Consider the following 24019-nt stretch of genomic DNA (forward strand, 5'->3'; position numbering starts at 1 on the left):
GTCTGATGGAGCTGCAAAAAGCTGTCTGCTGTGTTTGACCATCATGGATGGTCATGGCTAGACGTTTGATGAGATCTTGGGTCAGATTTCTTTCCTGTCTCCTTTCTCCTTTTCAGCCAAGACTGGCTGCTCCTCAAGTCTCTCTTGAGATTGTTCACCACCTTTCCCTAGACCTTCTCTTTCCCTTTGCATCCCTCACCTCCATCACTGCCAGGGGTGGGAATGAAGCCCAAAGCTTTCTGGGTCATTGGGACCAACACCTCCTAGGCAGACACCACGACCCTATTTACACAGGGCTGAGTAAAAACTCAGCAACTGCCTCCACTTTGGCTCAGCTCAGCTCTAACAGCGAGTTTTCAGATGGGTAACTTAAGCCAAGAGCTTCACTTCACTACATATTTTCCACTGTGTGAGAGTCCCCTTTACAATATGCTGGCGTATCCAGCTTCATGTGGGCGGCGCAGCCAGCAGAAGCTGATCTCGCTCCTAATTTTCCATAGATGAAAGGGAAATAAATCAACGTGGAACTGGAGCCAGGAAACGGCATCGTTTGGCGAGGAAGGGGAAGACACAAAAGAGCAACACCGCGATGTGCTGTGCCGCAGCTTGTAATGAAGGAGGATCTGGTTTTAAACTATCCCTTATGGTTCACACATATGTCATTGAAAAATAACTTCTATAGGAAAAAGCCAGCCCTTTAGCTCAGTTATTAGTGGATTATTTGATTTGGATGGAGAGAGGAGACTTGGAACAATGTGATCAGGTCTTGGTGAGGCAGCGACATCAGGGGATGAAGCTGGATGGGGGAAATGCAGCACTAAGTGAAACGGTAAAGAAAATGGGGCGCTTGAGTATGTGGTCAGGTCAGCACAACCACAAGAAGAAACCAGAAGGCTGGGCAGCCTTGTGGACTCTAATTTGGGTTTAAGTGGAGTTTTCAGAGACTGCTGCTCCCCTCCAAGGAAAATGCTGCAGTTTCCTCATGTCATATCACAGAATCATGGAATGATTTGAGTTGGAAGGGACCTCAGAGCCCATCCAGTTCCAGGGCAGGGGCATCTTTCGCTAGATCAGGTTGCTCAAAGCCCCATCCAAACTAGCCTTGAACACCTCCAGGGATGGGGGATGAGAATTACGGGCTGGATAAAAGGACGTTGCTCAGAGCTGCCCCTCAGCCTGCAGATGAGGACACCAGCCAGACCTTTGTGTGTGTTGGACCCTGCTGCAATGGAGATGCCCTTTGTGTGGTGCCAGCTGGGACCTGGAGAGTGCTGGGGGAGAGCAGGGCTCCAGTGGGCATGGGAGTACAAGGGGAAATGGGGACTTGGGTTTCTTCCAGGGATTCCTAATGAATGCGATGAGGAAAATGGAGAAAATCACTTTTTTGAGCCTGATCTTTGGAGCGCAGGATATTGAGCAAATGCTTCAAAAAGACAGCTCTGTTTGGAATACATGGGATGCAAAATGAGGGCGTTATTTCAAGATAGCTCATTGTTTCATTTTCTCCTCTTTCCCTCTCAGCTTTATTAACCACTAGTTAAAGGGGTGGCAGGTCACGACAGACAATGACATCCATTCATTTTGTCCTGTTCATTTCTCAGAGGCCTGGGCTTGGGCTTTTGTGTTTTTCTTGTAATTTCCATGCTGGACAGTGGAAGGTCAGGCTGCCAATGTCCTCCCTTTATGTAAATGCCACCCACAATAGGCAGGCTATGAGCTGATGTAGCTTTGCAGTGGGTCTGAGTGTGAGTTCTGTGGGATGCTGCCCATGGGGCTGTTATCTGGGCAATGCTGACCTCGCTGGTCCCCTCACCCTGGCCTCAGGGCATCACCCAAGCAGGTAGCACCCAGGTAGTGGGTGCCTTGAGCATCAAGAGGAGGCTGGAGTTATAAAAGCTCATTGCCAGGCGCCTCCTAACTGCCCTGCTTAAGCTTCTCTGTGGAAGCAAACTTTCTGAGCAAGCATTAAGAGATTTTTTTTTTTTTTTTGAATAGTCTAATTTGCTGCTTGCAAGTGTTCAGAGGCGTAATCTGCTTTGATGCTTCAATTAGGGAACAAAACTGCACTGTGTGAATAGACCCGAGCCAAATCAGGTACTGGCTGAAAACAATCAGAAGTAACTGCTTGAAACACTTCTACTGGTGTGTTATTAATATATTATTTTGTGAACGCTTTGGAGTAGTCAAGAACTTAAAAGGAAAATAATGTCTGGATTATTCAAAAAACCCACAGTATATCTATTTTGAATAATTTATTGCTATGAAGTCACTCTCAGTTGGTGGTTTTAATATTGTAAACAGATTGTGCACCTATTAAAGAGTACCTGCAAACCTGGCAGTACAAATTTTGAGCAGTTTTTAGTGTTTCTTTTGAAGCCGTCCTATAGATTTGCACATCTAGCTAAGCATTTGTAATCTGAAAGGGAATGAAACCAAACCATACAGTGTCTGTGCTATGAAGTTAAATGTAAAGACAGTGACAACAGAGCACATGGTGATTGTGGGGCCTCTATTTTTAGGGATCAACGCTGTAATTTGTCTGAACTATGACATAAATGCTGATTTTAAGTTTCCAAATGAAGAGTTTGAAGGCAGAAATCACAGAGTAGCAAGCTGCTGTGTGGTCATATAGAAAAAAATAACTCTTAGGATTTGATCCTGCTGTTTGCTGGAGAGCCAGTAATGCTCACAAGTCTGTTGTGCAGATGAAAAAGTCGCTGTCTTTGACTAAAGGCTCCTCTGAGGTTGCGTAGGTGGCAGTGCCAGCTTGGATGTGGTTGGAGTCTGATCACAGGTAGCAACAAGCACTGCTGTCCCATGGTGTTCCTCTGAGAACTGCCAGGGGAAGCTGGCAAGCTGAGACCTAGAGATGCTTGGTTTTCTTCTCTATTCTTCTTGGGTCTGGAAAATTGAGGATAAGAGGGTGTTTTCCATGTATAGGCAGAAATGCAAAAAGAACTGCTTATTTTGTGGTGCTTCAGTTCAGCTTTTGCCAGTTGTTGCAACAGGGAACCTCAGAGATACCTTGACATTAGTCAAGTCCAGTTTCCTTCTAATTTTGGCTTTGTGGTTGCTTAGAGCTTTTCTCATGGTAGGAACATTAAAGAGATGTCTTCTTGTATATTCTCCTATATCTGATCAGATGTGAATTCATGCTGCAAATTCTCCCGTCAGATGGTGAACTTGTATGATGCTTTTCTTTTACCTGGCTGTCTGTTTCCATGATATTTATAGGGCTTAAGTTATCTTGAGCCTTTTTCCTCTGTCAAAAGTGATTGAAATCGAAGTTTGAATACAAGAGTTATTGAAGTAGATGGACACACCTGTGGCTGCACAGACATCACACATGGCTTGCTTTCAGGCAAAACCAGCCAAAAAAAAAAAAAATTGCTGTCCTAATGAATTCATTAGAAGAGAACACTTCCTCATGTGTCAATTTAAACTTTCAAATTAAATAACTCTGCGTGGGTTCTGGTATATGCCAGAGACATGAGCATTTAGTTGCTAGCAGTTGTAATTACAGAGGTGGCCAGGAGGCTGTGTAGTTTCTTTGGTGAAGATATTTCCCTCTACCACGCCAGCAGCTCTACTCCAAATGTTTCCTCTAGGTAGGATCCTGGTAGGGAGGGACCTAGTTCTGCTCTTGCTCCTTGTGCTGGCAAAACCACAAGGACAGGTTTTGCCTTAAATGATAGGAAGCAGCATTTAAGATCCCACACAAGGAGCATGCACGGATCGGGTTTGTTAAGGACCTACACCAGCTCTGACCTTAACAACTCACACATTCCCTAGGAGGTGGTACAAGCGTGCCAAGTCCTTCTTGCCAAGCTGGCCCTTCACGCAGAGACTAAACCTACTTTTCTCTTGTTCCAACTCTTCTCAGAAATGAGTTTCCTATTTTTCAGTCAAAACTGGAGAGGGGAAAAGAGAGTCAGGCTATTTACCATGTTCATGGGAGTTTTGGAGCAGCCAAAGAAAACTGAGTCCCTTTGGAAAGGTTTTCTATAGTCAGGTTTTTTACTCTTTTCTTTTTTTTTTTTTTTTACCCTTCCCCTGAAATAGAAGGAACACCTTTGCCTGGCCAGCAGCTCAAACATAAGCCAGTGAAGGATTTATTTCTTCCAATCAAGCCTGGTTAGTAACATGGTCTAGATAGATCACGTTGCAAGGTTTCCATCCCACAGCTGCGAGAGCCTCTGAGGGCTTTGGTGACTCAGTCAAGGGACTCCTGTTCCTGACCCATTTTCTTTCCTTGGGTAAGGTGTTACTGCAGGAGATCTGTAGATAGTTTCTCAGAGAGAAGTGTCACCTGAGGGAGGTCCCCAGATGGCCAGGAGAGCCAGAATGGTTTTAGATGGACACAGTTCTTCATCATCTAGCCCTAAGGTGCACGTGGAACCTGGTGTTCACCACCTGAAGGTGTGGGCTTCTTGCATTGCTGGGGCTGAAATGAGAGCACTGGTGGGTACCATGAGCAGGACGTGTGGCTTGGCTTTGCATCTGCTACAGGTGGTAGAAATCCTAAAGATTATTAGGGCATGGGTGACCAGTGAGGGGGATAAATAGTACACGCTCAGCTGGGTTCAAGCTGGTACTTCATGGTAAAATCGGTGCCCCTGGTGTGAGCTCCTGAGGCTGTGCTGGCCGTGTCAGTGTCCATCCCTGTGGACGTGGCGTGTGGTCAGTGCTCCAATGGGAAATGCACGCTGTGCTCTGGAGGTGATGCCCGGACACTCTGTAAACACCCAGGAATAGCTGCGTTTGACACATCCCAGCTTTCGCAGGAAGAGGCTGGGGATAAGGATTAAGCCTTGGCTTCAGGAAAGCTGCTAGGGATATGTGAGGTTTTTGCAGGATGCATGCCCCAAACCCAAAATGGAAACTAAGTCATTAGGAAGTCAGAGTGTTTTGGAAGTATCTAAATCTGAATGCTTTCCTCCTCTGTCAGCGGAGGAGCTCATTTAAGGTAGTAGTGCTTCACATCTGCATCTATAGATATCACACTTAAAAATATACATGTATGCAAGCACTGGGGCTGCAAAGTGGAGTTTAGAGGAATGTGCAAAGAGGTGCAGAGGAAAGCGTCCTGGTCTCTCGTGCACCACATGCGGTGGACGTACTGTAGAAAAGTATCGTGCTCCTGGGTCATCGTTAAAGCCTATATGCTAATATGTCTGGGCAGAGTGATAGGGTATGCAGCCTTAAATCAAGTATTTCTCAAATTTTGGAACCCTTATGGCTTTAATTTTAAGTTGTGTGTGTGTGTGTGTGCATGGGAAGGTTGTTTTTAGAAAACAAATAGCAAAATCAGCTTCAGCCTTGTGGTCTCACATTGACATCTATCAAGATTATCAGCATGGGACATGTGTATAGACACCTGCATGTACGTATGCATACGGGTACCCATATGAAACATCTATTATGGGTAACCTAACATGCAGCTGCTATGTTAGAGAGAAAATATTTACTTCGATGTGATAAAATTTGAACTAGAAGTCACGCAGTTTAATAAAAACATGTGGTTTAGGTTCCTTGTTCGTTGCACGTGTTTCTAATCTGCCGGGGGGTTTCAGACCATCTGCCCAGAACACACAATGTAAAGAAATAATGTTTAAAAATGCTTACTCTTCAGATATAAAGACTGACTTTACAATAGGCAAATGAAGTTTGGGAGTAATGTCCTCTCTTTGTTGTGGTGGAGAGAGGTGGAATAGTCAGGGATTTCTTTTCTTTCTTTTTTTGCCTTTAAAGCCTTGAACTGTGTGCTATTATTTTTCCTCCTCTTTGCAAAGTAGCTGCAGAAACTTCTCATATTATTTTTTCTTCTTATGTTACCACAGTGCTTGGCCAGGCTGTAGAGAAGGAGTGAATATAAAGCAGCCTTTTGTCACATCAGTCTACGCAACCCTTCTCCCTGCCTGTCTGCCCTTCCAGGCTGGGGCTGCAGAGTACGGGAAGCTGTTCAGTCCCATCCCACTTTCCATACCCATAACTGATTGTTTCACACCCAGAAATCCTAGCAGACAGATTGTGGTTTGTTTAACAGACATAAATATATAAAAATAGCTGGTGGAGCTGAGTGTCTGAGCGTGACGATTGTTGACTTAAGGATATCTGTCTATTGGGTATTTTTTTTAGCAGCTCTTTGCATTTGCTGTATTTTTAAGGCATCTTGGCTGCCTTTTCTTTCCGCTCAGTCCCTACTGCTTGGCTGCTGCTTTGCCCTGGGTGTACTTTCCTGTCCCATCAAGAATTACAACGTTTGTGCTCGCTCAAAGGAGGAGGAAAGCGGACAAACCGACAGCTGAGCGCTGGCCCCGTGGATGGCAGCAATTTTAAGAGGAACCTGGGTCAGCAGGGGAGCAGGGAGCTTGGAGTAGAAGGGATGCAAATATTCTGTTCCAAAGGACCGCAGTGCGTGGTGGTGATGCCACACGTCTGTAGCAGCTGATGGAAGGAGGTCCATACAGAGCTGTAAGACGCGACAATAAACAGAAGCCGAGGAGAAATTTCTCCTCTGGGTGGGTCCTGATCCCTTGTGCAATGAGCTGCAAGGGTTCTTAAAAGTGTTTGTCCGCTTTGCGTGTGGAGCACGCAGCCGCTGTCTGGTGGTTTGCAGCACCAGACATGAGTCAAAGGAAAGCTGGACAAGTCCCTCGGTACGTGCGTGGGATGGACACTGCCTCCTGCTCTGCGCTGCCTGACCTGGGATGCTCCTGAGGGAGCCTCTCACTCAGTGTTATGACGATGAGACTTAACCCACGGTCCAGTTTCTGCTGCATTGGCCATGTCTACTTTCAGATTTTTTTTCTATTTACTTTCCTAGCTTTGATTTTCCCATTTGCTGGAGAAAATCTCCCTTGCTGCCCGCTGATATGCCTCTTGTGCAGCCTGACTCCGCAGATCCTGCTGCGGCTGGAGAGCTGCATCGGGTGAACCTGCTGGGAGATGCTGTGCTCTCCCATAGTGGCTTTTCCAGCTCTGATCCAAAACCCCTAGAAAAACGCATTTCTATGATAGCCTTGCAGTAACTACTCAGTAGATTTGATACTTCCAGTGCTTTTGCCACTTGTTTTCCAAGCTGCCTCTTTCTTAAGGATTGTTTTTCATTCCACCCTGAGTCCCTGAAGCTCCTGGGTCATAATTAAATGGCAGGTTTCTAATCTGCCTTATTGGGGTTTTTCCACCTATTTGGTAAGTTTTCAAACAAAAACTGTTGTCCAAGGCCTAGGCATCAGCTTTTAGCTAGGAAAGACACATCATCCACTGGAAGCAATGCTCATTTGTGGCTTATGGTGGGAGCTGTGCATTCATCTGAGTACGCAGCCCCCTTCGTTCAGTTGGGATCAAAGCTGAATAAGGTGAAGTACAATTGCCTCGAAGCATAAAGCAGCCCCAGAGCTTTTGGGGATCTTTAAACTGGTGATTTAATGTCCCTTCTGGAAGGATGGAGGTTTCAATTAGGTGAAGTGCCTGGAAACAAATCAGTGTTGGCAGTGAAGGGATGGGGAGCTGGTGCATGGAGGGTGAGACTGTGTGGCCTGGGTGGCAAGTCTGGACCTCGGCTTGAGCTCTTGCCCCATCATTAAACATCCATTTGAGCTTGGTCTGTTTTTTTCATCTTTTCCCTTTTTTATTCTCTTCAGGGCATTGCTAGTCCCTACACAAGAATCTGTTGGGGTAGAATATGATGAGCTAAGTTGACCCGGGTAAAAGAGGACTGAGCAAAGGGCGGCTGTAGAGATATTGCCTGAGACTGGAGAGAGAAGAGGGGCTCGGGGCTGCCAGGACTTGAAGATTCCATGGAAAGCAACAGAAAGAATTTAGCAATGACTAATGGGTTTGTCAAACTCAGTCATTTGGAAAGGCAAAACAATCTTTCACCTGTTGTGAATAAGAAACGGGAATGGTGGATGGGTCTGTCTGTCCCCTCTAAAGCACCGTCATGTAAATAATCCATACTGCTGATGGCTGTGGTGTATGTTGTCTTTGGGAATTAGTTCTGTGATGTCACTTAAACAAAAAAAAAGGTCATTGGTATAAGATCTGGCTTCACATTTGCTCTGGCAAGTGCAGAAGGTGCTCAGCATTTCACCTACAGCTGCTGCTGGGGGGGTATGTGCTTTTGTTAGGGCAGGGCGTTATTTACCTTGTGTGGCTATGACAGCTTGGGGGGAAGTAGCTGCCTGGAAATGAACCTCATATTAGTGTCTCCTGTTCTGCTAATGACTTGAGTCCTTGACTGGTATTGGCAGAGCGACAGCTTCTTCGGGAGAGGTTTCCAGAATTAGCAAAGCCATCTGGCTTTTGTTCTCTTAGAGAATCGCTTGTCCTTCCCTTCCCGTAACGAATCATTGCTAAACTGTGTGTAATTTGTATTCCAATATGACGCTGACAGACCTCAGCATGCTCCTTGCTCAAATAAACCTCTTTTTCATAGTCGTAAAGGTCATAGAGCAGCTGACCAGAGCATCCAGCAGTTATGGATGGAGGAAGCATGACGTGGCGTTGCCTGACCATGTTTCCATACATTGGAGCAGGGCTGGACGTTGAGGGCAGCTTGGAGTGAAGGGTAACAGGGCAAGAGGCATAGAGGAGAGGGATTGTGCTCCTCTGCCCTGTTCCTTCAAAGCAAATGGCCTAACAACAAGTTGATGGGTCCCTGCGTGGTAGGAAACCAGGTTCCTCCCTGGGATTGTAAAGTATAAAGGTTGAAAATTACTGGGGAGGTTAATTACCTTTGAGCCAAAGGGCTTATTTTGTTCTCGTTGCTGTGGTCAGGGAAAGAGGCATGTGGGCTGTCGAAATAATTACTGTAGTTTGTGTTACGTTTAATATCAGAAATGCTACGGTGGGGATGGAGGATGAGGCTGATGTGTTGGGAGAACGGGGTTTCTTAAGGTACCTTCTCTCCCTAACTGATGTGTAGTGGTAAGAGAAACTATCATCAGCCCTTAAGAGGGGTTTTTTTTGAAGCTGTATTTGGTTCTAGGGAAACTTCTATCCCTTTTTCTGTGTAATTAAACGATTTTTTTCAGAAGAGGGCTCAGAAGAAGCTCCTATCTGAGTGCCAAAAGCCAGGAGGGAGCCATTCTTGTGGTGACTGGAGCCTGAGAGGGGAAATAGCAGAGATCTTGCAGCAAGGCTGCCCCGTGTATTCCCGCGGCCCCTCTGTGCGGGATGGGGAAGCAAACATCCGGGTTGGCCTTATTCAAACCACCAAATATCTGTAGCTGACTCATGACTGCATGTGAGTTGAGGCTTTTTTTTTTTTTTTACTATTCTTTTTAGCCAGTCCTTCAACTATTGCTTTCCCATTTCACAGTGCAAAATTTTTGGAAGCCCAAAGGATGCCCTTTAGGTACCAGTTGCTCCACCCCATGAGCTCAGTCCTGTCTATGGCTGAGCAGTGAGAGGGGTGCAGGACTCAGGGATGCAGGAGCCAGCAGGGGTGATGAGGTGTCGCCTAACCCCATGGCTGCAGTTTGGCTTCTTTTCTGGAGCAGCTGTGCTTAAATAAAGGACTCTGGGATTTTGCCAGCACAACAAAGGGTGCAGCAATGCTCTGAGCAGTTACCATACCTCAAACGTAGGGTCTCACTGCACTTGGGCACGGTGAGCTCTGAGATTTCCCTTCTTCCCTGACTTCTCCAATACCATTTTTACTCCAACGTGTGCAGACAAGGAACATCTTGGAGCCTGGGAGCAGGGCAGCCACTGTGTCCTTAGCAGAAACCCTCCATCCATGGGCAAGTGCTGCTGACAGGTTTTATCAAGTGGAACATCTGAGGGCTGGCAGGCCGTCTCCGAGACAGGGATTAGTCTTTTTGGAAGCTCGCTGGTGGCTGAGATCTCTAAGCTTTCACTCCACAGAGCTGCATTGAACCTCTGCCACCCTTAAACCACTTGACTGACTTTGAATTTATGGAACCAGTGAGTTTGTCACAATAAAACTCAGCAAGATCCCAATTGCTTCCAATAATTTTTGAAGATTTTGTTTGTGTATGTACAATTGTGTGTCCTAGGCCCGTGGTTATCCAATTTAAATGTAAAAAGTCACATCAAGCAGCATTTTTTCTTACAAATATTAAGAGTCTTTCAGAGTTCTCGAGTAGGTGATGCACTGAAACAACAGTCCAGTTAATTATCAGTGAGTTACAGTGAGAGCCCCAAAGAATCCTAGTGTTTATGGAGCTGCTGCCAATGCCAGATGAAGTCACTCTGATTATCCTCTCCAGCTGTTTGTTTTGTTGAACCACAGTGATTTCTCCAAGTTACTGCAGTTGATGTCATTGGAAGTGATGTGACATTTTTGCACACATATAGAATAAGTGTTAAAAAATGCTCCAGAAGAGTTTTTCCATTCTTGTCTGGGAGCTGGCTGGGAAGTTGAATGGAGTTGAATTAAACTGGCTGGATGGAACTTAATCCATAAAGCAAATGAGTCATCAGGCATAAATGGCTTTACCATAAATGTCAGGCAGATTCTTACTGGTCCTGACAGTTAGCACTTAGATCTGTTTGGTGGAAGAAATAAAAACCTTGCAATTCACCATCATTTTCATAAATGTGCTGTCCTGCTTCTTCCTCTTCACGGGAAGTTCTACGAATAAAGGTCAAAATGTGATTTATAGCCCTTTTTAAAAACTAGTTCTTCTGAGGGATGAAATACTGGTTATTTTCAGGCAAAATAAAATGACCTTTTTTTTCCTCTGCTTCCAATGTTTTATCAAACCGGTAAAGCCCAACTGTTCCTTGCCTCTGCCTGCTAAGTAGGACCCTGTTTACCAATGCCCAAAGTGTTCTCATACCAAAAGAGGATTTTACCCACTATCTGGCTGGGGCTGGAGGATGCTATGCTGGTGACCTCTCCTTCAAGGCAATACCAGTACATTCCTGACTTGGATACCTCTTCATTTTTAAATATGTCTTTAAGACTTAAGTGACTTGGCTAGTAAAGTCTTTAAACCACTCTCTTGGTGTAATTGTAAGTTCTCTTATGAAGGCTTCATGGAAAATCCATAGCTGTTGCACGTGTGGGGGGGAAATTAATGGTATCTTCGTTATCTCTGCTCTCGCTGGAAAAAGCAGATGCTGACATAGGAAGGAGAGAGGCTTTGGGTATTTTGTGTAACCATAACAGTGAAACAAATAGATATTTGAGCAAGTTAAGGGAGCGGAGCTGGCTGCTGCTTTTGTCAGCCTGTGCTGGGGGCAGCTATCTCTTGGTGAAATTTATTAGCGGCAACACACTTGAGAGGACACAAAAGGCTTGCAAACCTCCCAGCATGGCTTGCTCTATTTAAAGTTGGCTTTTTAAATCAAAGAAATGGGGCTCTTGACAGCAGAGCTTTGTGCATCTTTTGTGAAGTTCAGATAGTGGGGCTTTTTATTACAGGCTAAATTAGCCCATTTTATTGTTTTGCACTGAGGGATGAGGTCAGTTGACTGGGAATCTTGCTAACAAGGTTTTACTCCTGTCTGCTTTTTACAAGTGTTAACACAGGGTACCCACCAGGGCCGTGCACTAGCTCTTAATGAAACAAAGATGAATGGTCTAGCAGCCCTGTGAGCTCTCCTTCCCCGACCGCTGAGCTCCTCAACCCATGTCAATGTGCTTGAGCTCACACGTTCCCTGGGGCTCTCATTCTTCCAAAACTGGGTGCGTTGGATTTTCCTTCTGATTTTGCGTGCAGCTGGTGAAACAAGAAAAGATGAACGTTGCTGGCACGGTGATTGATTGGGTTTGAAAAGGAAATGGGAAAATAGTAGGTGTGTTGAATGGTGCTTGTGAAGCGTGGTGAGGTCTGAAGGATCTGTCTGAGGCGACTCACGCTTTTTCCTGGCACACATTGCGTACAAAATTTATTCAGTTACGCACTGATTTTCTCAGATTCTTGACCCAGAACTAGTAAGAAGCTTCCCTTGTTCTTCTTCCCCTGCTCACTCAGCAGCAACTACTGGGCCAGCACTGTCCTATGGTGTGTTGAGTGAGGTTGAGGTTTCTGCTGTGGCTCCAGGACTCAAGCCTGTGGCTTGTGGGCTTGCAGGTGGTGTCTTTCCGTGTACTAAAAGGTGCTGCCCATGCCTTGAGCCGTCAGACCCAGAGGATGCTCCCTGCTGCAGGGAGCAGGGTGGAACCAAGCCAAGATTTCTCTCCATGCGTGTTTCAGTTGCTGCCATCAGCCAAGACTAAAAGCAAACTCAGCTTTAGCAAATTCTCTTCCGCTTAACCTTTTGCACTGTGCTTAGCCAACATGCCTTCCCTTGCTTTATCTATTCGTCGAGGAAACACAGTTGTAGTCCTGGTCACTTGCAGGACGCAGACTATCAGTTCTCCATGAGGTGTAAATCCAACCTTATCAGGAAGAAAAAGCTTTCAGCCTTCCTTCCTTGCCTCTCTGAGACAAGTACTAAGTCTGCTTTTGTGGCTGTTTTATTTCAGCTTATCCCAACACTCCCCGTAACCCTATGAAAACTGGGGAGCTTTAACCACCTAAATGAGAGAAGGGCATAAATGGCTTAACTCAGCTGTCCGTGAGGGGCAGGGGTGGTTGAGGTCTTGTGTGCAGAAATAGCAGCTGGAAGGATCTTGACATCATCAACTTTAAGCAAATTGCCTTGGTCAGGTTGAGCATCCTCCTCTGGAAGGGCCTCTAAAGGGGCAGCCTGTTTGCTTGCTCTGAACTGCCTTTGGAGACAGGGACAATGTTATATGTTGTAATTCCATAGCATCCCCAGATTTCTTCAAATCTGAGTGATCTCCTCTTGGTCACACCATGGCCAAGTTCCCTGGACAGGTCACATTGTCTGGTGATGACCAGAGCTGGATGGAAATGTGAAATGTTCCATGAGATGAAAATTCGGCATTTTCTGTTTTCCCAGTACTTTATCATCATTTTTTGGTGGTTATACTGGGGAAAAAAAGAATGAAAGGGAGAGAAAGACTATTTCTCTCTATTAAAACAGTAATTGAAGTCCATTTTGCAGACCTTTCTATTAATTTTGTAAAGGTTATTCACAGGAAGCAATGACTAATAAGCTAATGCTCAATTTTAAGGTAACTTGTGTAGCATGAGACAGATGTTACAGTGAGCTGCTGCAGGGATGGATGTGATAACCTGAAAACTGAGGAAGGAAACCCCTGGGAGCAGTGTAGGATATGGCCAGGTCCATACAGTCCTTGCAACCTTCTTTACTGGCACATCTGTGCCAAATATTTAAACGTTTTCTTGTGAAGTTGGTGGTTTACGTTCATGGGAGACTGAGCTCCTTGTGGACCCAGCAGTGCCCATGGCTGGAGCCAGTGCAGCTTGTGTGCATGAAGGCAGATCTGGTCCATAATTTCAAAAATATCCTTTGGTGTTTCCAGGAGGCTCTTTGCCAGTCTGGTCGGGCTCCATTCACAGCTTCTGGTTGTTATTACATACCCAAGTCACCCTCACAGTTTTGCTGTAATGCTGCTCCTGATGCCTTAACCATGCTTTTCTATTATTAAATAGAAAGATATCTACTAGGATGTCTTTTGAGGCCAACTGATGGGATGGAGGAGAGAAGTTTCATAGCTAAGAAACAGTATTCTGGCTAGGGAAACTCCAGAGCCCAGCATGGGATGGACTAGGAAAGGAGCTTGTTTATTGTTCGCAAGACACTGCTGATTTGGGGTGATTTCTCCTCTTTTTACTGCTCCCACCTTGCCCTGGGCTGTCAGCACTGTCGGAGTCGTGGGGCTGACCTCTCTGCAGATGTGGTTATCTTTTGGGAAGGTGCATCCGGGACTGGGCATGAAGCACAGTGGCTTCACACCTCGTGGAGTAACTGGAGATAAGTGCCTGCTTGACCTGGACCTACACAGGGGACTTTGTGCCTGGTTCATCTCACGTCTGTGTCAGAAAGGTCACCCTGTCAAGCGTTTTGCTTTTCATTCCTTGTTTTATCCTCTTGACTGCAGTCCTGGCCCGTTGTGGCTCCATGTGCAGCATCCACCTCCTAATTCTGTGGCTTTGTTTTCCCCCAGGGTGACATCCAGCAGCTCCTGATTGTGGCAGACCCCCGAGCAGCCCACGATTACTGCGAGCACTACAGCCCCGACTGTGACACCGCCATCCCCGACTCTCCCCAGTCCCAGGACCCCAACCAGGATGAATACGTAAGTCTCTTGCGTGGACTGGAGGCACCCACCAAGCATCCAGCTCCATGCCACAACTGCTTCCTCCTGTTCACCTTCCCTGCAACTCATCTGCAAGGCACAGGCTGAGACAAAGGTTGTTTTGAAGATCTGCAGGCTCTGGCTTGGGCTCTGCCACCTTGGCTCTTGCCCTCAGGAGTTTCCCTTCCTTTTCTGCAGTCCTTCATGTGAAAAGACTAATCAATTCTTCTTCAGTATTCTTTAAAAAGACAGGTATCAAAGGATGGGGAAACATTATTGCCTGTATATTTGCTATTTGAATTTTGTTTTAGCTGAAGTGCTCCAGGCTCATCTGTATAAGATGCTGTGCCAGGTATTTTTTGCTGCAGAGAGCATTAGCCTCAGATCTTTGCTTTAAAAATAAAAAAGAGAAAGAAAGAAAAAAAAGATTAGTCCAGGGTCCCTTTTTATTTCTGCTGCTCAGTTAGTAATGCCTGGATGTGACTGATTTCCAGAAGAGCATCACCTGTATATTACACATTTATAAGAGGTCTCAGGGTCAGCTCACAGCAATTTAAGTACCTGGCATTCTCAGCCACTTCTCAGCATCTTGGCTGCTCTCTCGGTCTGATTTGCGGGTCTGTGTGGTATCTTGTTTTCAGTTGGTTTCCCTACAAAGCTGTAATGGTATCGACCTGCTCTGACTAAGCTTTGGGATTGAATTCAAATCCTGCACCTAGCAGGACTCTGAGGAGTAAAGCGATGCTCCCCAGCGAGGCGCGGCCACCCAGACCCAGGGAAGGGCCATAACCGCTCCACCAGCGCTTCTGGTGAAGCAATAAATAAGGAAAATAAAATAGACTCTGGTATAATCAAAATATGTGGTAGTAGGAAAATAAAACTCTTCTTTTGGAGCCAGCAGTTCAACAAGGGCTGGCTTGTCGTGGTGCTTGTGTTGCTCCGTGTAAGAATAACTCTTCCACGCGCCAGCGTCTGCTGCCAGTGAGAGCGATGGACTGACGGAGAAATTTGCCATGCCCGGCTGTAACCAAATGTTTTGTTTGCATTTCATTTTGAAGAATGACTGACGCCTTGTGGAAAACTCTGAAAATATCTTGGTCTTGAAGCCCTTCTGCCTGCAGGCCACGGGTGGATGGGAAGCGGCACGGCTGCTTTTAATTGTAGTTGGATAAGTGAAAATAGCATCCCTGCTTCTCAAAGCAGCTGCGTGATTCCAGTAGCTTTTTCTCAGATTTGTGGCCTGGGAAGGCTCAAGAATCTGAGGTTAAAGAAATGAATGTTTTTCTATTCTTATTGTGTTATCTTGGGTGACTGAGTTGCTGCAGGGTAGTTTATCCTCTCTGGTACAGGAGCACATGCCACAGGACACATTATGGGGAACATCCTTAAGTCACAACCAGAGCCAAAGCCAGGCTATTTGTGAAGGTATCCAAGGTGATGATGAACAAGAGGGAGGGAGATATATCACCACAAGGATCTGCATCATGACGTGACCCTATTGGCATGAAATAATGTCTAAAAAAACATGTCAGGAGCATGCTTGGGTGCTGCCAGCTTATTTTCTGCTTCTCATCTTCTTCTTGCAGTACACCGATGGAGAGGGAGAAGGTGACACCTACTACTATGAGTACCCCTATTATGAAGATGTTGATGAAGCTGTAAAGCCAGAAGCACCTACCACCAAGCCTAGCACTCCCGAAGTGGCTGCTGGAGAGAGACCTGAAACCAAGCAGGTACTGACACACGGTCCTGGCAAAGGTGCAGTTGAGAAAAAGCACCTTTATAGATGGGGAGGTGGAGGATGACGGAGAATTTGTTTTGCTTGTCTGATTCTGGTGTTTTATTTCTGCAATAGGACTATCCTGCACCCACACCATCACCTGCTGGAGGGAACCCAGGCAAGGGGCCGAAAGGGGATGCCACGGTGGACGACCCCCTCGTGGATGAGTACAACTATGAAACCATTAATGAAGAGTACTTCACACCTCTCCCCTATGAAGATATCAACTACAACGAAGAAGTAGACCCCCAGGGTGGACTCACTGAAAACGCAGTGGAAGCTGAACTCCCCACGAGTACCGTCATCACCTACAATGAAACCGATGTAATTTTGATGAATACTTTTTCGTTTTGCTTTGTTTTTTTTGTTTTGTTTAAATTAATTCAGTTATTTTATAACTCTGAGGAGGTGTGATCATCAGTATGGTAGATCTATAAGTAGTTTGGGCAGCTATTGGAAGAGGGAAGCTTCTTGTAAAATATTTTCGATACAGATATATCAGGGTGTGGAACACTGGTATTTAGAATCTGGTTGAGGATTATTCCCTTGGAAAAATCTGTTCACGCATCTGCATTTCCCTGTGCAAAATGCTCATCTGACAAAAAGAAAAGTGAGGGTTGGTGTTAAAATCTGATTAAAAGCATTTCTCCTCAAAAGGGGAACTACTACTTGGTTATGGGGCTGCCAAAGCTCAAGGCTTTCTGGGAGGCACTGGAGGGTGGCAAAAGAGTCAGCAAAAGTTGGCCAACATATTTGGAGTTGGACCTGGAATATTGAATGGGAAGGTGTCAAAGAAAATGTCCAAGCACAGGGCTGAGCAGCTGGAGCGAGGCAGGAAGGGAGCCAACTGCTTGAGGGCTGGTGGCACATCAAGGATTGGATCTAGCCAACTGGGGATAAAAAACACAGTGGTGGAGGAGGTTGAGCAGCCCAAAATGATACACAGAAACAGAAAAGGCACCAGCCTATTGAGGAATTAAGTGCCCACCTCAGGAAACCCATGGACGAGAAATTTTTCTGTTTCCTGACAAAAAGCCAGAAATCTTTGGCCAAGCTTGAACTTTCTAATGGAAAGGAATTAAAGATTGGATAGCGTGCCCTTAAAAAAAAACTGGATGAGGAAGTAGGAGGCTCAAGGGCTGCTTTAGTCGTTAGGAAAAGGAAATAGAAGAGGAGGAAAGTTCAGGTAGGGAAACACATGGCAAAGCTTTCCTATGTGAAAGCTCAGCCTGCTCTTGGCAGAGCATCTCACAGGGCAGAGTGGATTTTAGGTTTACACCTTGGAGTGGGAGCTGAGGGCCCTCCATGCAGTCATGAACTCCCGGGGAAACCGAATCCTTTAATCCAGACCAAGCAGACCAAGGTGCTTTATGAGCAGTATGGAAGTGAGGATCAGGAGCTTGTGTGTATCATGTTGTTAGGAGCTGGGTTTCGGTGGGAGATAGGATGCTGAAGGGGCTGGAGAAGTTTATTTGCTCTGAAAAACACCCACACAAAGTTTTTTTGGCTAGTTTAGGAAAGAAATTAGTGCTTGTGGTCACAAGTAAGTGTGGCATCCTTTCAAGTAGCCCCAGGTTTCTCTTGGCAGCTGGAGCCCCACGCTGTGGCCCAGGGATGGAAGCGTGTGGCAGAGCAGAGGCTGACTGGGACACCAGGCTGTGGAATCCAACAGGATGATGTTGGTCTGGGGCAGAACAGTCGCTTTTAGCATCCCTTCACAGACCTGTTGTGAGGTCAGGATGCGTTTGTTGCTGTTGGAGTTCACCTGTCTGTGTTTTGAGAAGACTCTAGCTCCTACGGTGGGAATTAAAGTAGGATTTAGTTTCATACAAGTGATACTTCGTGGTGCCTGCACAAGAGGTTTTGGAGGCAGGTGCAGTCACTGAACTCTCCCGAGCTTGGGTTTCGTTATGGTTAATAACTCCATGATAAATGCCAGGGGAGTGGTTCTGAGATTTAGGAGGCAGCAATGCTCCTGTGAACAAGAGGAGCTGGGGACAGATATATTTCATTCATTACTTGCTATTCGTCAGGCAGCTTGCTTTCCTTGTCTGGATGCATAGAGCAGGGCTTTACATCTGTATTGCTTCTCAGAAGGGAAGACTGAGAAGTGATTTAAATGAAGCTTTTATCAGCAAAGGAGACATGTGATGTTTTGCATGCTGATTTTTGAGCCCCCTCTTCCCTTTGTGGGCTGTTTTCTGATTCATTTTGTCTAACAGCATAGTTAAAGAGATTATCTTTAGACTTTTGTTTTGTTTTTTTCTCTAAAGCACTTGCAATTCTCTGCATGGAGACCTTTCCTCCTTCTCTGGCCAGTTATTCAAGATATCACATCTTGCTATGCAAATTGATTTAGGGACCTTAATCAAAATATCAAAACAGACATTTTTGACACTCATTTCAAGAAATGCAATTTGAAGAAAGCTTGCTATGTTATCTCCAAAGGCTTTTATAGCAAGATAAGCAGGTTTTAAGTGCAAACCTAGGTAAAAGATTTCAAATAGAATAGAAGATGTGCGATAACACTAGATCCATTTGAATGGTGTGAAGAAAAACAAGTGCTAACTCTTCCGTATTTTCTAATGGAGTAATCACCAAACTGTAATTTCAGGAAAGACCACTTGGTATTTGCAGCAGTAAAAGAAAATGAGGTGGCAGAGTGATGATTGCCTTTGCCACTGGGCTTATTCTTACTTTAAAACCTCTTGAATTTAGATACATATGCTCATGCTTAGGGATTCTGAGCAGTTTTGGCACAGAAATGAGGTCAGGAAGTGGTGGTGGCATTTAAATGATTTTGAATTCATAGTAGTGAGGAGATAATTTGTCTGGGAAGCACTGGAAATAATTCAATTCATAGACCATTTTGGTCATTACCTGGATGGGAAAGAAACAAAAGAAAATATTCTAGGCACATTTTCTACTTTATATGATGTTCAGAGTAAAGGTTGCCTAGCAGGCTGCAGAAAGCTCAGGGGTACAGAGAGAAGCAAGAATTCTGAGACACATTAGATGTCCTTGTTTGTGGTCCACAGCATCCCTTGCTTTAAGGATTCAGAAAGGATTCAGGGTTTAATGCATCAGATTTGTAAAAAAATCACCTTCAGTTCTTTGGACAAGCATAATTAAAGCTTAGATCCCAGACTAAACAAACAGGAGGGTTATATAGACAGGAACTTGGATTTTTCCACATTTTCTCCTGCAGTTGGATACTCATAGTGACACATTGTGGTTTTGATATGGATTTTCAGTATGCAACTTGATGTGTGACTTTTTAAGGCTTAATAAGCCCTTGCCTCCAATATTGAGACTTTGACTGATGAGTAAATCCTGGAGTTTGAAACTTTTCTCTGTTGCTTTAGGCCTTTAGACTTTGCAGGATCCTCCTGATATGAGCTGTCTCTTAATGTTGTGTTTTCTTTTCTTGCTCCGACTTTTACACTCACAGTGTTATTTCAGGGGTTGACAGAGAAATCTTCATGAAATGTCATGAAGAGCCCCCCACCCTTCTTGCCTGCCATTGCAAAAGACTCTTAGAGGTTACTGGAGACCTTAAAACTTCATAATTTAACTTTTCTTGTGTTTTTAATTTGCAACTATAATTATAAAGTGCAACCTCCCTAATCTTCCCCTTAGATTTTCAGCCTGGAGAGATTTGCAGGCTGACGTGTTGCTGCTCTTTTGCTTCCAGGCTGCTCAAGGAGGAGATGACCTGGATAAAGATTTCACCGAGGAAACAATCAAAGAATATGATGGGAATTATTATGATACCTATTACGACCGAACAGTCTCTCCCGATATTGGCCCTGGCATGCCTGCTAACCAGGACACCATCTATGAAGGGGTAAGAGCGCCTTTTCCATGCAGGATAAGCTGTGTTCACAATGTTTGTCTGCCCACAGTTGTAGCAAAGGGATTAATGATGCAAAAAAACGAGAGAGCATCTTGCTTGGATTCATCCACCTGCAATGCGTCCTTTACACAAGGCGAGGAGGAGGTGTCTGTCTTCTTTTCTACAGGAATATCAGCAGTTTTTTGGTCCCAGGATCTCCAGTTCCTTCTCAGAGCAGTGATGCTGATACAAGCAATGTCATCTTTGTCTGACTTTGTGTTTCCCTTGTGTGCTACAGATCGGTGGCCCACGGGGTGAGAAAGGTCAGAAAGGAGAACCTGCGATTATTGAGCCGGTAAGGACCAGCTGGTTTTTTTTTTTTGGTTGAGTTACTTTTTTTCCCAAGGAAAAGGGTACCCAGGGTATGTTCAGTGCGGTGTGGTGCTCTCACTGGTACAGCTGGGAGGAAAAATTCCCATGGAAGAATTAACTTGGTTCATTTAAAAACTTTTAATCTCAAATGCTGTAATTATTTTTCTTTTTACACTTCAAGAAGCGACCTAAATTATGAAGGAAGTGCAGAATTTTCCATGAAATCTCTCATTTAACACAACAAAATCTAGGCCTTTTGGAATTGAGGCATTAAGCAGAAGGCATGTCTCACCTCTCTGGGGGTTTGGAGCTGCAAACCTGCTCCCCAAGCGCCTGCAGCCAGTGGCCAGGTCATATCCTGACCTGAACTTGCAGCTTGGGGCTGCTTTTAATTGTGCAACTAATGGGTTCATCTCTGTGGAAATAAAAGGGTTTTCCCTGCACACAGCTGTGGGAGCAGGGAGGAGATGAGAGGTTTGCTCCTGTGCCTGCTCTGGGGTCCCACAAGCCTTCTGCTTTCAGAGAAACTCTCTACTATGCCAGGTGAAACCTGCCACTCTTTCTTTACAGTTCTGTTTCTGAGGTTGTTTTTCCTTCTAAAGAACAGTCATAAACTGCTTGTGCCCTTTGCAGCGTGCAAAAAATGTGGGGGATGAACTGAGCAGCCCCTTGGGTGAGGATGGAGCTGGTCCCCAGCTGCTCTCATGGTGGGGATGGCTGGTGTTTGCTCAGAGGTGCCCCTTGAGCAGAGCTGGAGGCTGTTGGTTGTGGCCGTGTGTCTGTCCCTCACTGTGTGCCAGGATGCTGAGGTACCCCTGTACCCGCTCCTCCTTAGGCTGGAAATGATGCTTCAAGTCTTTGCAACCACCTCCCCTGAGCCTTGTCCCGGAAGGGCCGAGCGCACACTCGCTGCGCACCAGCAACTCAATTAACCTAATTTTCCTTGGCAGAGGGCCAGCACGGCGCCCAGCATCACGGCAACGCTTCCCATCGCTCAGAGGCCGTTATTTTTCTTTCAACTCTTCCTTCCTTTCCTGATTCCTTTCCTGATATGGTTGGACTCGATGATCCGGTGGGTCTCTTCCAACCTGGTTATTCTATGACTCTATGATTCTATGATACTTTTGCAGGGAGGAGGGGAGCTGGGCAGTACCCAGGGTGCAGCAGCAGGTCTCGAAAAGCATGAGCGACTGCTTTATAAAAGCATTTCCAACCTATCTTTCCTTCTCTTCCTTTCTGGGTCTCCCTCTGCGCACAAAGGGAGGAGCAAGGGGTTTGCTGATGGGAAGGGTGGGTGGCAGCTGAACCCCATGAAGGCGGCAGCTGGAACCCAGCCCTGCCCTGTCCAGAACCATTCTGAAAATGCTACAAAGCGAACAAAATAGTTAAGTTTAATCATCCAGAAAGAATTCGGCTGCCTTTGCTATTTCAAAGCACTGAAGCATGTATAGCTTTTGCCAGAAAGTAAGCAAGACCAAGTGCTGTCTTTTCCCTCTCTATGTGGTTCATCTTCAGCAGAGAGAAATTCAGATTTGCTGCACTCTTTAGCTTTCTTTTTATTTTTTTATTTATTTATTTTTTGGGGGGGGGTGGGAGCCGCAGCAGAGGGGGAAATAAAAACTGAACAAAGTGAGATTCTGCTGGATTTTCTCTCCTTTTCCTTCCAACAGTCTGTCCTTCAATCCTTGCTCTGTGCTGACGCTTGCTGGAGGCAGCAGGGCAGCGCAGGGATGCAGCCAGAGGTGCCTGGGACCCCCTGAATCCCAGCTCTGGAGGCTCCAGGCTGCTTCAGCCTCCCTAGAGCCTTCTGTCCCCTTCATGGGGGTCCCTGGTGCCCACATCCATCTTCAGGGAGGGTTTGTGCAGCCTTTTCATGGCACCTTTGTGCATTGCAGCCAGCTCTTAGGCTGTTGCTGGGAGATTACCTTCATGTGTAGGTACCACCTGGATGTTGATTGAGTGGAAGCAACACCCTGTTTTCCCCTGGGATAGTCTCAAATCCAGAGTTTACTTGCTACCTCTGAGGTGACTACCCTTGGTGGCATCTCCCCACTGGTCCTGGTCCCCAAACCCTCCCACATTTCCATTGCTCCTGTTGATGAGCAGTCATATAAACAGTGGAGGCTTCTTGCTGAGGAGAATCTCCAGATGTCCCTAAAGCTGGAGCTCAACATAAACACCACAGATAAATATGGGAAGATGCCAAGCATGTTTGTATCGCTAATTAGCCCAAATTTCGTGTGGAGAAGCATCCCAAGGCTCTGCAGCCAGCCATGGGAAGCAGAGTTTCAGCGCTGTGCATGCTCAAATCATGGTAATGCTGGCACCCAGCAGCCCAGAAAAGTCCTGGGGAGACATGTGGGGGTCATGGCTCTCTCCATCAGCCCAGAAACTATTATTAATTTCTGATATAGAGCCTGCCATGCCAAAATGTGCTGTCATTGGTCTCAACAGGGAGGGAACATGGGGTGTCCATGAGGGGAAAGTTTTGCTGGGACACATGTGGCTTCATGCACAGTGTCCCTGTTGGGTGTTTGAAAAGGAGCCAGTGCTTAGCGGATGTCCTGGAGGACACCTTCTCCATCAGCATAGCTCACCTCTAGGTAGCCTCAAACAGCAAATAACTCATGCTTAATGCAGGTAGGAGGAATGTTAGGGTTCATCTCTAAGTGCCACCCAGAGGAGAGCAGTGTCTTCATGGCAGATGGTGAAATTACCATCAAAACGGGCATGGGGCAAAGTCCGTGACCTAAATCTTTTACTGGTGAGGACTATGCAAGTGCTTCTGTGATGACAGCAGGAATTTTCCCCTAACACATCCACATGAAGTGGAAGCCAAAGCTTAGAAGAGGTGGCAGTGAGTAGTAAGGACATTGGGAAAGACGGAAAATAGTGCTGTCGGTGTGTATTAGTGGTGCAGAAACGTGCATCCCGCTCATGGAAGCGGGCATGGTTCACGGCAGCGTGTTTTACCCACTTTTTTGCTCCTCTGCATTGACAGACCTGTGGCTTTTGGGGCAGGAATGCCTGGGTTTTCGTCTAGATGTTTCGGATTCATTCAGCTCTGCCCTGTCTGCTGCGGTAGCTGCTCTGAGGTCAGCAAGGCTTTTGGCACTGGAGTCTGACCCAGGAGACTAGCTAAGGGTGACCCTAGATTGGCCCTTGCACTCGCTTCCTCTGGGCTTCTCCCATGCCAACTGGCTGCTTCTCTGCAGATCATGACAGGCTGATTTTATCCCAGAGGAGAAAAACTGTTTGCTGCAGAGGAGCAAGCACTGGATCTGCTTTGTCTTCATCTGAGTGCTGCTGGGGGCACAGTCACTGCTCCAGTGCTCGCTGTGGGGCTCTTCCCAACAGATCATCTGGATGCCTTCTGGAAAGCATTTGCCAGGTTTATTGGGAGGTTTCTTTCCTGCCTCTTACATACCCATGAGCAGGAAAAAAAAATAAGCTCATTTCTACTGAATATATGATAGACCTGATATAAAGTTATGACAAAATATTTAGATTAAAAGGAATGGAATAACATTATTCTACCATTTTGCCCACACAGTGATTTCCTAGGTACACAGAGTAAATCACAGCGTGCAGGCTGCTAGGAAAGTAATTTTAAAAAATACCGAAAAACCAAACAAAAACCTTGCAATTTCATTATAAACTTCTTTTTTTTTTTAAGATGCTTGGATCTAGAAACAGCTTCTTCCTGAAGAGGAGCTCTTCTCCCACTCCAGCACCATCAAAGCTAGACGTGCTGCTGGATTTGCCCTTTGGCTGGCTATGAGCTAAGGGATAAGGGTTGTGACCCAGTGTTGGGGTGAGGGTGGGCTTGGTGCTGGGGGAAAGAGCTGCTTTGCATGCCCTGTGATTCAAACAGGTCGTATTT

At 45.8% G+C, this 24019-nt stretch overlaps 2 protein-coding genes across 3 annotated transcripts in view; one reads left to right on the forward strand and one right to left on the reverse strand.

Moving 5' to 3' along the window:
• The window catches only part of PIERCE1 (piercer of microtubule wall 1), a 378509-nt gene that overhangs the window by 55782 nt on the left and 298708 nt on the right, over positions 1-24019 (reverse strand). The gene's annotated exons all lie outside the window — the stretch shown is intronic.
• Positions 1-24019, forward strand: part of COL5A1 (collagen type V alpha 1 chain) — a 149276-nt gene that overhangs the window by 51292 nt on the left and 73965 nt on the right. For both annotated transcript variants that reach the window (XM_069873655.1, XM_069873656.1), the window contains exons 5-9: positions 14018-14149; positions 15736-15882; positions 16005-16253; positions 19624-19776; positions 20063-20119. In XM_069873655.1, the coding sequence (XP_069729756.1) occupies positions 14018-14149; positions 15736-15882; positions 16005-16253; positions 19624-19776; positions 20063-20119 (738 nt within the window). The remainder of the gene's footprint in view (positions 1-14017; positions 14150-15735; positions 15883-16004; positions 16254-19623; positions 19777-20062; positions 20120-24019) is intronic.

This window comes from Phaenicophaeus curvirostris, chromosome 20, assembly GCF_032191515.1.
Source record: "Phaenicophaeus curvirostris isolate KB17595 chromosome 20, BPBGC_Pcur_1.0, whole genome shotgun sequence".
NCBI classification, from domain to species: Eukaryota; Metazoa; Chordata; class Aves; order Cuculiformes; family Cuculidae; genus Phaenicophaeus; species Phaenicophaeus curvirostris.